Consider the following 12,331-nt stretch of genomic DNA (forward strand, 5'->3'; position numbering starts at 1 on the left):
GGGACGTGTGAGGTGTGACTGGTATGTATGCTTGAATGGGAGGGGTGATCGGTTTGGGGGTTTAGTTTGATTACAGAGGTGGATGATGTTTAAAAGAAGATTTACATAACCACTGATTTATCCTGTTGGTATCGTTTTTCTTGTATACTTCTTCGTGCTTGTGGAAATGCACATCTTTGCAATAAAAATGATTTTGCAAAAAAAAAAAAAAAAATCTGTAAGATTCAAAGGAAGAAACGGAGATCTAGAAGAGGAACCAGCAGATATTTGAGGAGATAAAGACAAAAAAAGGGATTTTTCTAATCAAGGGGAATTCACCAGAAGGTATACCAAGAACTTGCAAGAAATATTGTTTAAGTAACCTCAGGGAGTTCACCCAAAATTTTAAGAAAATTAAGAATCCAAAGATTCAAACAGCGAAAAAGACTTCTCCAACAATTTAAGCCTCCGAGACAGTGCTCCTCTATCATGTACAAACGTGAACTGAATCCCCTGAATATTAGTGATATCCTGATGGACTGCAGAGAGCTTTCTTGAATGATCAATTAAGATGCTTCCATGCTGTTCCACAAGAGGATTCAATTTAGAGCCACAGTGTCCACTTTACAAATAGAAATGGACAAAATCTTAGAAACCTTTTCCATAAAGTTCCTACAGAGATTCCAGCGTGAGAATCGCCGGTTTCTTGGGCATCTGAAAGGGTTCTGACAGAGTAAAGGCAGCGAGAGAAGCAACTTCCAAGTTTAAAGTCCTCGACCCTCTTACCGGCATACTTCCAGAGGGAGGAGGAAGAGAAGCTGTTCCTGAACCCTTTACCAAGGATGGTAAAGACGATGCCACAGCCTCAGGGGCTCCCACTGGCATGAATGCCGGCGTCCTTGCAGCCACATCAGGGAGAGGATGCCATTCCAATGGTGGAGTAAATCTGCTCTCGAGGGCTGGGGGACACCTCGTCTCGAGGAAGCCCCGATGCTCCCTTCACCAGCGGCTTCAAACGGGGAATTCACCCCCGAGAAAGACGGAATCTGCAGAAGCTGCAAAGGAGGTAATTCTCTGCTGACCGGGTAGTAATGGGGGTTTGGCTGGGAAAACCCTTGCTTTCCCTTTCCTTTTAGGAGCCATAGCACTGAAAGAAAAACAAAATAAGGGAAATAACAGAGCTCAGCAGAGTAGCGGCTTCTGACTCGCGGCCATCTTGCCCCCTGTGATGCCAATTTTTAAAAAGGGTTCCAAAGGTAATCTGGGAAACTATAGACTGGTGAGCCTGGCATCAGTGCTGGGAAAGAAATGGTAGAAGCTATTCTTAAAAACAAAATGACTCACCACATAGATAGATATGGTTTAATGGGGGGAGAGAGAGCCAACATACATTTTGCCATGGGAAGTCTTCGCTTACCAAATTTACTAGATTTTAAGAAGGTGTAAAATATGCAGATAAAGGTGAATCAGTTGATCCAGTGCATTTGGATTTTCAGAAGGTGTTTGACAGTTTTTCATGAGACTTACCAGGAAATTGGGAGGTCATGGGACTGGAGGCAGTGTCCTGTTTATTGGTAATTGGATAAACAGGAAACAGAAGGTAGGAATAAATGGTCAGTTTTCCAAAAGGAGAAAGGTCATTCCATCAAAAAAAGGCCAGAGGGGCCCCTACCTCCTAGTTCTGGTAAAGCACCTGCCTGGTCATGCTTGCTTCCCAATGAAGCTAGTGGTGGTGGGGGGGGGGGGGGGGGGGGGGGGGGGAGGGACTCAGTGGAATCCCTTGAGACCTCAAAGCCTATGTTGTAAGTTCCCATCTGCTGCTGCCATATTCTTTTCCTGGAAGATGCCTGGCTCCTCCTGCTGCCCTGGGATGAAGGAAGGTAAGAGGGCTTGTCTCCTGCTCGCCTGAGTCTATAATCACATAGGGGGCAAGTTGAGCCGGCCACCATAGGGATTCTCATGGTCCCACAGACCAGGCACCTCCATCTTCAGGGTCCCCCGCCTTGCCTGTCAGCTGTCATGTGCTTTGTTTTTCCCGCTATTGGGTAGACTACAGTACCTCCGGGGAAAACTAAGTCCCTGGAAAGCACGTGGCCCTCAACAGTACAGACTCTCCTCAGGCAAAGATGTGCAGGAACATGACCACTCAATTCCAATGTGGCCCATTCTTCAAATGCAGCCGTTGGTGGGAACATGGCCCCTTACTTCAAGTATGGCCGTCTGCGGGAACACAGCCCTTTACTTCCAGTGCAGCCTTTGGTGGGAATACGGCTCCTTGCTTCAGGTACAGTTGCAGCCTACCTCATTAGTAGGGCAGCAGCCTGCAACAGAGTCCTGGCCATTAGCAGGAACATGGCCTGCTACAGGAGCTGCTCTGTCTGGTCCCAGACTTCCTCCTGGAGAAGGGAGCCTCCTCCCTCTCAGCTTACCTCAGACCTGGAGGGGGCCAATCCTAAAGGTCCTCTGAAGGGAGGAAGTGGAGAATGGCGGGGGGGGGGGGGGGGGGAAGCATACATGAGAACACCTTCTGATAATGCCAACCTTACCCTTGCTGGGAGCACTGCTCGAGGGGCTCACTCAAGAAGCCAGAGGATCTGCAGGGCTTGGGAGCAAGCTATGGAACACCTCATGAGGAATCTCAGGTATCCAGATGACTGACCATCAGACTTGATCCAGCCTTGAAGACAACTCTGGTCTACACTGCAGGAGACAAAGAACTACTGCCTCGAGCAACACCTCCTTTATAGTAAACCTAACATCGCATACGAAGTCAGGGAGAGGAGAAATCCTTAGAGTCAAGGCTTATCTAGCAGGAGGATAAGGAAAAAAAAAAAGAGGGCTGGACAAGCTCCTGAAGGAAAGGTCCAGGTAGCTTATCCCTGGGAGTGAGATACAAGCAGTAGATCAACTACTGGGTATCTACCAGTTGGTGGTCAGACTGGGACAGAAGTATTGGAAAATGGGATACTGCATTTGATGGCCCTTGGGTCTGACCCAGGATGGCATTTTTTTGTTAGTTTTGAAAAACTCCCTTTTACAGAGTATTTATAAATGTCTTCTAAAATGAGATCTGCTTACACGAGTTTAAAGTGATAAATACATCTAGCTAGCTTCCCCCACCGACATGTTTATAGCATTGTTTTCAAAACAGAAAACGTGGCAGAGCATGTGTCAGATAAAAAAAAAAAAAAAAAAAAAAAGATTCAGACTTGTAGGAGTTCTAATACAGTTTTGGTAGCACAGCAGCAATGCAGTTTTAAGAGAAGCAAAAGAAACCCAAAACAGGGCAGACATACAAAACCAAACCTCCAAGAGGAGGCAAAAAAAAAAAAAAAAAGAAGAAGAATATTGAACAAGCATAAAGAATCCACAGCAATGGAAGCAATGGTGGTCAATGAGAAATTACTATTTACCTGATAATTTCCTTTTCTTTAGGACAGTCAGATGAATCCAGACAAGTGGGTTATCTACCAGCAGATGGAGACAAAGCAAACTGATGTCACAGTACATATACCCCTGCAATGACATCAGCCTGCCAGTATTCTCTTCAAAAGCAACTGTGGACACACTAGCAAAACTTAAACACAAAAAAACCCCACATTTCAATACTCAGCCAACACTCAGCTCAGACAAGAATGTATTGACACTAGTCTAGGGACTGGACTAACACTTACCAGTAATCCCTGTAACATGTGGCCACGCAGGAGGACCACACTACAATCATTCAGTAGCCAAGGGAGGGAAGCTGGATTGATCTGACTGTCCTAAAGTAAAAGGAAATTACCAGGTAAGTAGTAATTTCTCATTTCTTAGCATCTAGTCAAATGAATCTTGAACAAGTGGGATGTACCTAAGCTACTCCCAAAAGAGCGGGAGGCTACCTGCGGTCCAGTCAAAATTGTACGTGCAAAGGCTGCGTCCTCCTGGGCTTGCACACCCAGACGATAATACCTGGAAAAAGTGTGTAACAAGGATCATATCGCAGGTCGGCCAATGTCGACAGAAGATAACTTCACTTCTGCCCATGACACTACCTGAGCCCTAGTGGAATTAGCCCTGAACTGACTAGGTAACTGCTTCCCAGCATCAACATATGCAACCGTAACTGCCTCCTTAATCCAGCGAGCTATGTAGCATTTAACAAAAGTGCTTTTCTGCACTTTTGTTAAATGGTAAAGTTTCACCCCTGTTTCTTGTGAACCAGCATGATGGGACCACCGTCTTGAATGTTGGTATATAAAAAACTTAAATAAATAAAAATAAATAAAATAAATGTAGCCAGTTATGCCTAGTACTGCTGTGAAGGACAAAAACAGGTGATCCATCTTCAGTGAGGCTTAGTGACCTCCAGATACCTGACATTATGTCTCTTGACATCCAAGGATAGCAACAGACGATATACCTCTACACCTCTCTGTCCAGAGACGGCAGGGAGATTGACTTTCAATTGAATTAGTCCATGACCACCTTTGGTAAAAAAGAAGGAACAGTACATAGCTGTACCACTCCTGGAGTCACCCATAGGAAAGGCTCCAAGCAAGACTAGGCCTGCAGTTCAGAAACCCTACATGTAGAACAAATTGCCACAAGAAAAAAAAACCCAACTGTTTAAAGTCAGTAACCTCAAGGACAGGGTACACAGCAAACTAAACTTAGGGCCCACCAAGAAATCCAACACCAAATTAAGACTCCATAAGGGCATTGGAAACCACAAAGGAACAAAAGAACATGCCATACTGGGTCAGACCAAGGGTCCATCAAGCCTAGCATCCTGTTTCCAACAGTGGCCAATCCAGGCCAAAAGAACCTGGCAAGTACCCAAAAACTAAGTCTATTCCATGTTACTGTTGCTAGTAATAGCAGTGGCTATTTTCTAATTCCACTTAATTAATAGCAGGTAATGGACTTCTCCTCCAAGAACTTATCCAATCCTTTTTTAAACACAGCTACACTAACCACATCCTCTGGCAACAAATTCCAGAATGTAATTGTGCGTTGAGTGAAAAAGAACTTTCTCCGATTAGTTTTAAATGTGCCACATGCTAACTTCATGGAGTGTCCCCTAGTCTATTATCTGAAAGAGTAAATAACCGATTCACATCTACCTGTTCTAGACCTCTCATGATTTTAAACACCTCTATTATATCCCCCCTCAGCCATCTCTTCTCCAAGCTGAACAGTCCTAACCCTCTTTAGTCTTTCCTCATAGGGCAGCTGTTCCATCCCCTTTATCATTTTGGTAGCCCTTCTCTGTACCTCCTCCATCGCAACTATATCTTTTTTGAGATGTGGTGACCAGAATTGTACACAGTATTCAAGGTGCGGTCTCACCATGAAGCGATAGAGGGGCATTATGACATTTTCCGTTTTATTCACCATTCCCTTTCGAATAATTCCCAACATTCTGTTTGCTTTTTTGACCGCCGCAGCACACTGAACAGACAATTTCAATGTGTTATCCACTATGATGCCTAGATCTCTTTCTTGGGTGATAGCTCCTAATATGGAATCCAACATTGTGTAACTATAGCATAGGTTATTTTTCCCTATATGCATCACCTTGCACTTGTTCACATTAAATTTCATTCGCCATTTGGATGCCCAATTTTCCAGTCTCAAAAGATCATCCTGCAATTTATCACAATCTGCTTGTGATTTAATTATGAACAATTTTGTATCATCTACAAATTTGATTACCTCACTCGTATTTCTTTCCAGATCATTTATAAATATATTGAAAAGTACTGGTCCCAATACAGATCCCTGAGGCACTCCACTGCCTACTCCCTTCCATTGAGAAAACTGTCCATTTAATCATACTCTCTATTTCCTGTCTTTTAGCCAGTTTGTAATCCACGAAAGGACATCGCCACCTATCCCATGAATTTTTTCTTTTCCTAGAAGCCTCTCATGAGGCTTCTAGGATGTTTCATTTCTTACAGGAAATGGGCCACATAAGGATGAGCAGACAAGGAACATCCATTCACCTGACTCCTGAATTAGGCGAAGGCTGCAACTTGTACTTTTAAGCAATTGATGGCCAAGCCTTTATTCAAGCCATCCTGCAAAAATTCCAAAATGAATGGGATTTTGTGCCGAACAAGGAAGAGCACCTCGATATTCATACACCTCAAAACACTTGCCAAACCCGCACATAGGCCAAGAAAATGGGAAACGTTCTAGCTCTTTGCAAGGTGGAAAACACTTGCCACAGAGTATCCACGTTTCAGCAAGCAAGCCCTTTCAAGGGCAATACCGGAAGACAAAATAGAGTCGGATCTTCGTCAAGAGCCAATCCGTGTCGCAACTAGAGATATGATTCTGCCGAACCTTTTGGTTTGGCCTTTGTTATCAGTCCGCTGCGGGAAATTTCGTTTTCCCGCAGTTCGGGCCAGTTTTATTTCAGCTGCCCCCCCCCACCCCGAAATGAAACCCACTCCAACTCTTCAAATGTAATTAATTGTGACCCCCCCCCAAAAAACTTGCTGAAATTCCCTGGTGGTCCAGCCGGGGTCCCAGGAGCGATCTCCTGCTCTCGGGCCGTTGGCTGCCAGTAATCAAAATGGCGCCGATGGCCCTTTGCCCTTACCGTGTGACAGAGGCTATCGGTGCCATTAGCCAGCCTCTGTCACATGGTAGGAGCAATGGACGGCTGGTGCCATCTTAAAAAATGGTGTGGGGAGGGGGAGATCGCTCCCAGGACCCTGCTGGACCACCAGGGAATGTCGGCAAGTTTTTTTTTTTGGGGGGGGGGGGCTGCAATTAATTAAATTTGAAGGGTTGGGGTGGGTTTGGGTTTTGTTTTTTTTTAAATGTGCCCTCCCCCCCCTAAAAAAGGATAAGAAAACCACACGAAATTTCGTTGGTTTCTTTATCATTTCATTGCCCCCCCCCCCCCCGAAACGCGATGAAATAGGATATAGAGACGATATTTCCTATTTTGTCGCAAACGAATGCACATCCCTAGCCTCAACAGGTTGCTGAGTGCTGGAAGTTGAAGGGGCAAGTCCACCAGGAGCTGCAGCAGATCTGCATACCACGGTGTCCTAAGCCAATCTGGAGAAACCAAGAGCACCATCCCTCTGTGGTGTTTAATTTTTTTTTTTCCAATTTGCCTAACATAGGCCATGGAGGAAAGACATACAGCAACTTGTCTTCTGGCTACTTCTGCACTAGGGCATCGATCCCCACTGATTTTGGATCTCTCCTGCAACTGATGAATTGCAGAGCTTTCCCATTTCAAGAAGTCACCAACAGGTCTAGCAATGGAAGTCTACAGCGATCCAGAATCAACTGAAATGGATCTGACAATACCCATTTTTCTGGGTACAGACTCTCCCTACTGAGAAGTCTGCTCTTTCACTGTCTTTTCCTGCTATGTGCGAGGCTGAGATCATCTGGGAGATGATCAATAAGTTGATCTATTTCCTGCAACACTCGATTCCTCCCTGCTGATTGATACAAGCCACAGTCATTGCATTGTCAGATATTATCCGGACCACTCAACCCTGAATATGATAGGCAGAACAAAGAGCAAGGCGCTTAGGTTTGTTAAGCTATAGGCGTCATTAAGCCGTCAGTGCGCTGATCTGTGACTGAAGGCATGCAGTTAAAGACTTCCAAAATTCTAGGCATCCACAAATTAGGCGTTCAACCCTTAGGTGTCTCATACCTACGCGTTCCAATGCCTAGGCATCCCTAAGATAGGCACCATAAAAAGCTTAAGCGCACAGCAAAGCTCAACTTGTGCATACAGGTAAATGGATAGCCACTTAAGGTGACGCTTAACTTGGATGCACAGACTACTAGGCCCACCTAAGTATCCTAAAACTGGTTGCACAACTTGGATGCATAGCTAGACGCACACACTGAACAGACAATCCTGTAGATGGCAGCCTAAAGAAAGCGCGCAAAACGCCATGGAGACCAACCACGCGTCATGCAGCAAAAACGCCTCGGAGCGGGGAGCAGCCTACAGAGGCTGATCAACCCATCAGGCTGCCCACGTCCCTCGACCTGCCACGGAGCGAGACGAATGTCAGAATGGCGCACGAAGCAGGGAGACCGGGGGAAGTTAGCCCTACACAAAAAAACCCAAAAAACCCACAAACCCTCCTCCATAATTTTTTTAGTTTAAAAAAAAAAAAAACCAAAAAAAAAACACTTACCTGAGCTCAGCCTTACCTGGTTGACTACAGAGACTGTCTATGGCTGCGGGGGTAGAGGGCATGTGCCGCACTCTGCTTCCTGTACCTGCTGCCTTTCAGCAATATATCAGCTAAGTCCATGCCGGCTGAAAACCAGCTACCCGACCAAGGCACACCTCTGAGGGACCACAGAAATCACCTCAGGCATTCCCAACTGGGGGAGGGACCTTTTAGTATCATCGCAGGAGAGCAGGGCAAATTAAATTTTCCTTATTTCTCCTTTTTAAATCGAAGCAATCCCCAGTGGCGAGATACACATCCACCATCTGCTGGAGATGGAGAATATTGGCAGACTGATGCCACTGTAGGGATATATATTGTGACGTCAGTTTATTTTGTCTCCAGCAGATGGTAGAGGTGCATAACTCACTTGTTCTGGATTCATCTAACTGGATGCTAAGAAAACATGGTTTAGGCTAAAACAGGGAAAATGGGCAAATGGAAAGTGCCAGGAGATATTTAAACACTACCTCTATGTTCATTTAAATAAACAAAAAATATATATTTTTTAAACTCAGTTCCAAGTTGCTTTTCAATTTTATTTTTTTAAAGTGTGTGTCTTACCAGGGCCTGATTTTGGACAGGAGGAGCCCATTCATATGTGACAGTGTTGATGGAGACATCTTTCCTGGCTGCTATAGGATTTGTCAGGATCATCACGTTACGCTTATATGTGGGGATTCCATCTGTTTTCAGTTTTGCAATAAGGGTTGTATATTTTGTATCTTCAAATAGTTTCCCCACTTTCCGATCATCTTCATTGCTTGAGAGGATATCATGCTCTTCTTGGCCACACTTGCAGTTTCGGCATATTTTTCTAGGAAAATAAAATGAAAACACTTTTTTTAAAGTGACTATGCACTGGGCTATGGTCTAGTATGGTCATATCTGAAGAAGGGATCCTTTTGAATGCAAAAGCTCATATACATTTTGTCTGATTCTTTAAAAAGTTGTCACAATCTACAAAGAATTTTCTAAGACCTATAAGGCTTCTAGAATTCTTCATTAAAAAAATATATATATATGTATGTGTCTTACAGAGTAAAAAGCAAGAAAGAAGACACCAAGAAAGACTTTCTATTAGGAATAAATATATTTTTATTTCCCCGTTTCCCAATCAATTCCTATAGAATCTGGTCCCATGACAGCTTTTGAACATATTTAAACAGGACACTAATGACTTAAGTGTGGGCAAGCATTTTTTGGGCAGTCATCCTCTCTTATTCTGGGGCAAACTGGGAAGAAGTTGGAAGGATGGGCAATCTGGAATGGAGGGCATCACAGGCTCTAACTGCCTCCCACAGTAAAACAACGGGGGTGCGATTGGGAGGGTTCAAACTCACTTGCGATAGTCCCATTTTTTTTCAGCAAGTCAAATTTGGAGACTGTGTCCTTTTTTTTGGAGAGGGATTTTGCTCCCGGAGAAGGTCCCTTTTTATCTAATTCTTTCCAATATTCCATATGTTGAGAAACTAACAGTCCTTAATACACAGACAGCCAGTAATATGGGGAAGTATTCCTAAAAGTACTAAACTGGGAAACTACAGACCAGTTAGCCTGACTTCAGTGCCAGGAAAAATAGTGGAAAGTGTTCTAAACATCAAAATCACAGAACATATAGAAAGACATGGTTTAATGGAACAAAGTCAGCATGGCTTTACCCAATGCAAGTCTTGCCTCACAAATCTGCTTCACTTTTTTTGAAGGAGTTAATAAACATGAAGATAAAGTTGAACCGGTAGATGTAGTGTATTTGGATTTTCAGAAGGCGTTTGACAAAGTTCCTCATGGGAGGTTTCTAGGAAAAGTAAAAAAGTCATGGGATAGGTGGCGATGTCCTTTCGTGGATTGCAAACTGGCTAAAAGACAGGAAACAGAGAGTAGGATTAAATGGACAATTTTCTCAGTGGAAGGGAGTGGACAGTGGAGTTCCTCAGGGATCTGTATTGGGGCCCTTACTTTTCAATATATTTATGAATGATCTGGAAAGAAATACGACGAGTGAGGTAATCAGATTTGCAGATGATACAAAATTGCTCAGAGTAGTTAAATCACAAGCAGATTATGATAAATTGCAGGAAGACCTTGTGAGACTGGAAAATTGGGCATTGAAATGGCAGATGAAATTCAATGTGGATAAGTGCAAGGTGATGCATATAGGGAAAAATAATCCATGCTATAGTTACACAAGGCCGCTCCTCCTTCCACGGGAACAGTGGTCTGCTTGGAGACTGCACACACAAGTGCATCTACCTTTGGAAAATGTAAGCACTCTCTCTCTTACCAATGGATCCAGAGGGTATAGGTCTTCCAAAACCCGACCCCCCCTTTGAAATTAGCCTCTGGGGTGCCCCACTCAAGATCAATCAATTCTTGAATGGCCTCCATCATGAGGAAAACACAAGAGGAAACCAAAATGGAATTTCTTTTTGGCTCAGACACTGAATCTGGCCTAGGAAGTCCAAGCATTTTCAAGGTCTGGGAAATGAGAGCTGGCAGTTCATCTCTATGAAAGAACCGAAACAGTTTTATATGCTTCTAATCCGGGGATAATTTCTCCATCCATAAGAGTCAGGATGTGCATTATCATCTGTGCCATCCAGATCTGTAGCCGGAGGTCCCGCTGCCACTCTAGGAATACTCCGGCGCTTAACACAAGATCCAGGCAAGGATCCTACCTGCACCTCTACTCCGGGAGCATTGGACATGGCTGATGACTACCCATGAAAAAGTAGAAGTATCCAGAGCAGGAGGTACCTGAGGTGTACTCACAGAGCTACCTTCCCCTGCTGAGTTACCAGTTAGGGGAGTTCCCAAATCAGGCGCCCCGTCTGAGTCGTCTTTACCCAGACCCACATTTGGCTGGGAAGAACCAGGCTTAGTGAAATCTGAGGAAGACAATTCTCCCTGAGCCTTCAAATAGCGCTGGCACAAATTAGCAGGCACTTGTGCCTGAGACACCTGAATATGACAAGCAGTGTGAAGAGAAAGACGCTTAAGTTTCTTAGATACAGACACCATTATGGCAGACAGTGCGCTGAGCAGCTGCCAGAGGTATATGTCTTGCTGGATTTTTTTTTTTTTTTAAATATGGACACTCAACTTAGGCACCCAAAAACTGTGTTTCCATCATATACACCTAGGCATCATACACCTAGGCACCCCAAAAATAGGCGCACAAAAAAACATAAGCGCACAGTACTACTTGTGCGCAGTGGAAGGCGTACGGCCACTAAGGTGTTGCTTAACATGGATGCAGACTACAAGGCCCGACTGTGCGTCGAAAAACTGGGCTCCCAACCTGGACACACAGCTACACACACGCCGGACCAACAATCCTGTAGAGGGCAGCCTTGGGAAGCGTGCGAAATGCCGTTGCGGCCTACCACACGGTGTGCAGCAAAAGCTTTGGAGCAGGGCCTAGCCTAAAGAAGCTGCTCAACCTGTTAGGCTGCCCACATCCCTCAACCTCCCATGGAGTGGGACAAACATCAGACTGGCACACCGAGCATGGAGATCGGGGGAAGGAAGAAACCCTACTCAACATAAACCTTCTTCTAGGTTTCTGCATAATTATTTTTTTTAAACTTGCTGGAGCTCAGCCTTACCTGGCTGAGTACAGAAATGGTATCCAGCTGCGCATGTTCCATCATTGCCGCGCTCAGCTTCCTGTGCTCAAGCAGCTAAGTCCACGCCAGCTGAAACAAGCTACCGGACCAAGGCACTCGGCTGAGGGACCATGAAAATTACCTCAGGAACTCTGAGGGGAAGGACCATTTGGTATCACTGTAGGAGAGCGTCACAAATGAATTTCCTTAATTCTCCTTTTCTTTAAAATGAAGCAACCCTCAGCGAGGAGATGCAAGTCCACCATCTGCAGGAGATGGGGAATACTGGTAGGCTGATGACACTGCAGGGGTATATGTACTGTGATGTCTGTTTGCTTTGTTTCCATCTGCTGGTACATGTGCATAACTCACTTGTTCTGGATTCATCTGACTGGATGCTAAGAAACAGTAGATTTAACAAATACAATGAAGAAGACCAGAGAAGAATATTCTATCAGTGACTAATCTTCTATTGACTAAGGCTGACAAAATATGAACCTGGTGCTTTCCGGGATGCTGAAGAGCCCCGAGGACCAT

The 12,331-nt window shown here is 44.6% G+C and overlaps 1 protein-coding gene across 2 annotated transcripts in view; it reads right to left on the bottom strand.

Moving 5' to 3' along the window:
• TES (testin LIM domain protein) overlaps positions 1–12,331 on the bottom strand; it is a 112,900-nt gene that overhangs the window by 37,670 nt on the left and 62,899 nt on the right. For both annotated transcript variants that reach the window (XM_029615848.1, XM_029615847.1), the window contains one exon: positions 8,751–9,003. In XM_029615848.1, the coding sequence (XP_029471708.1) occupies positions 8,751–9,003 (253 nt within the window). The remainder of the gene's footprint in view (positions 1–8,750; positions 9,004–12,331) is intronic.

This window comes from Rhinatrema bivittatum, chromosome 9 (genome assembly GCF_901001135.1).
Source record: "Rhinatrema bivittatum chromosome 9, aRhiBiv1.1, whole genome shotgun sequence".
Taxonomy (NCBI): Eukaryota; Metazoa; Chordata; class Amphibia; order Gymnophiona; family Rhinatrematidae; genus Rhinatrema; species Rhinatrema bivittatum.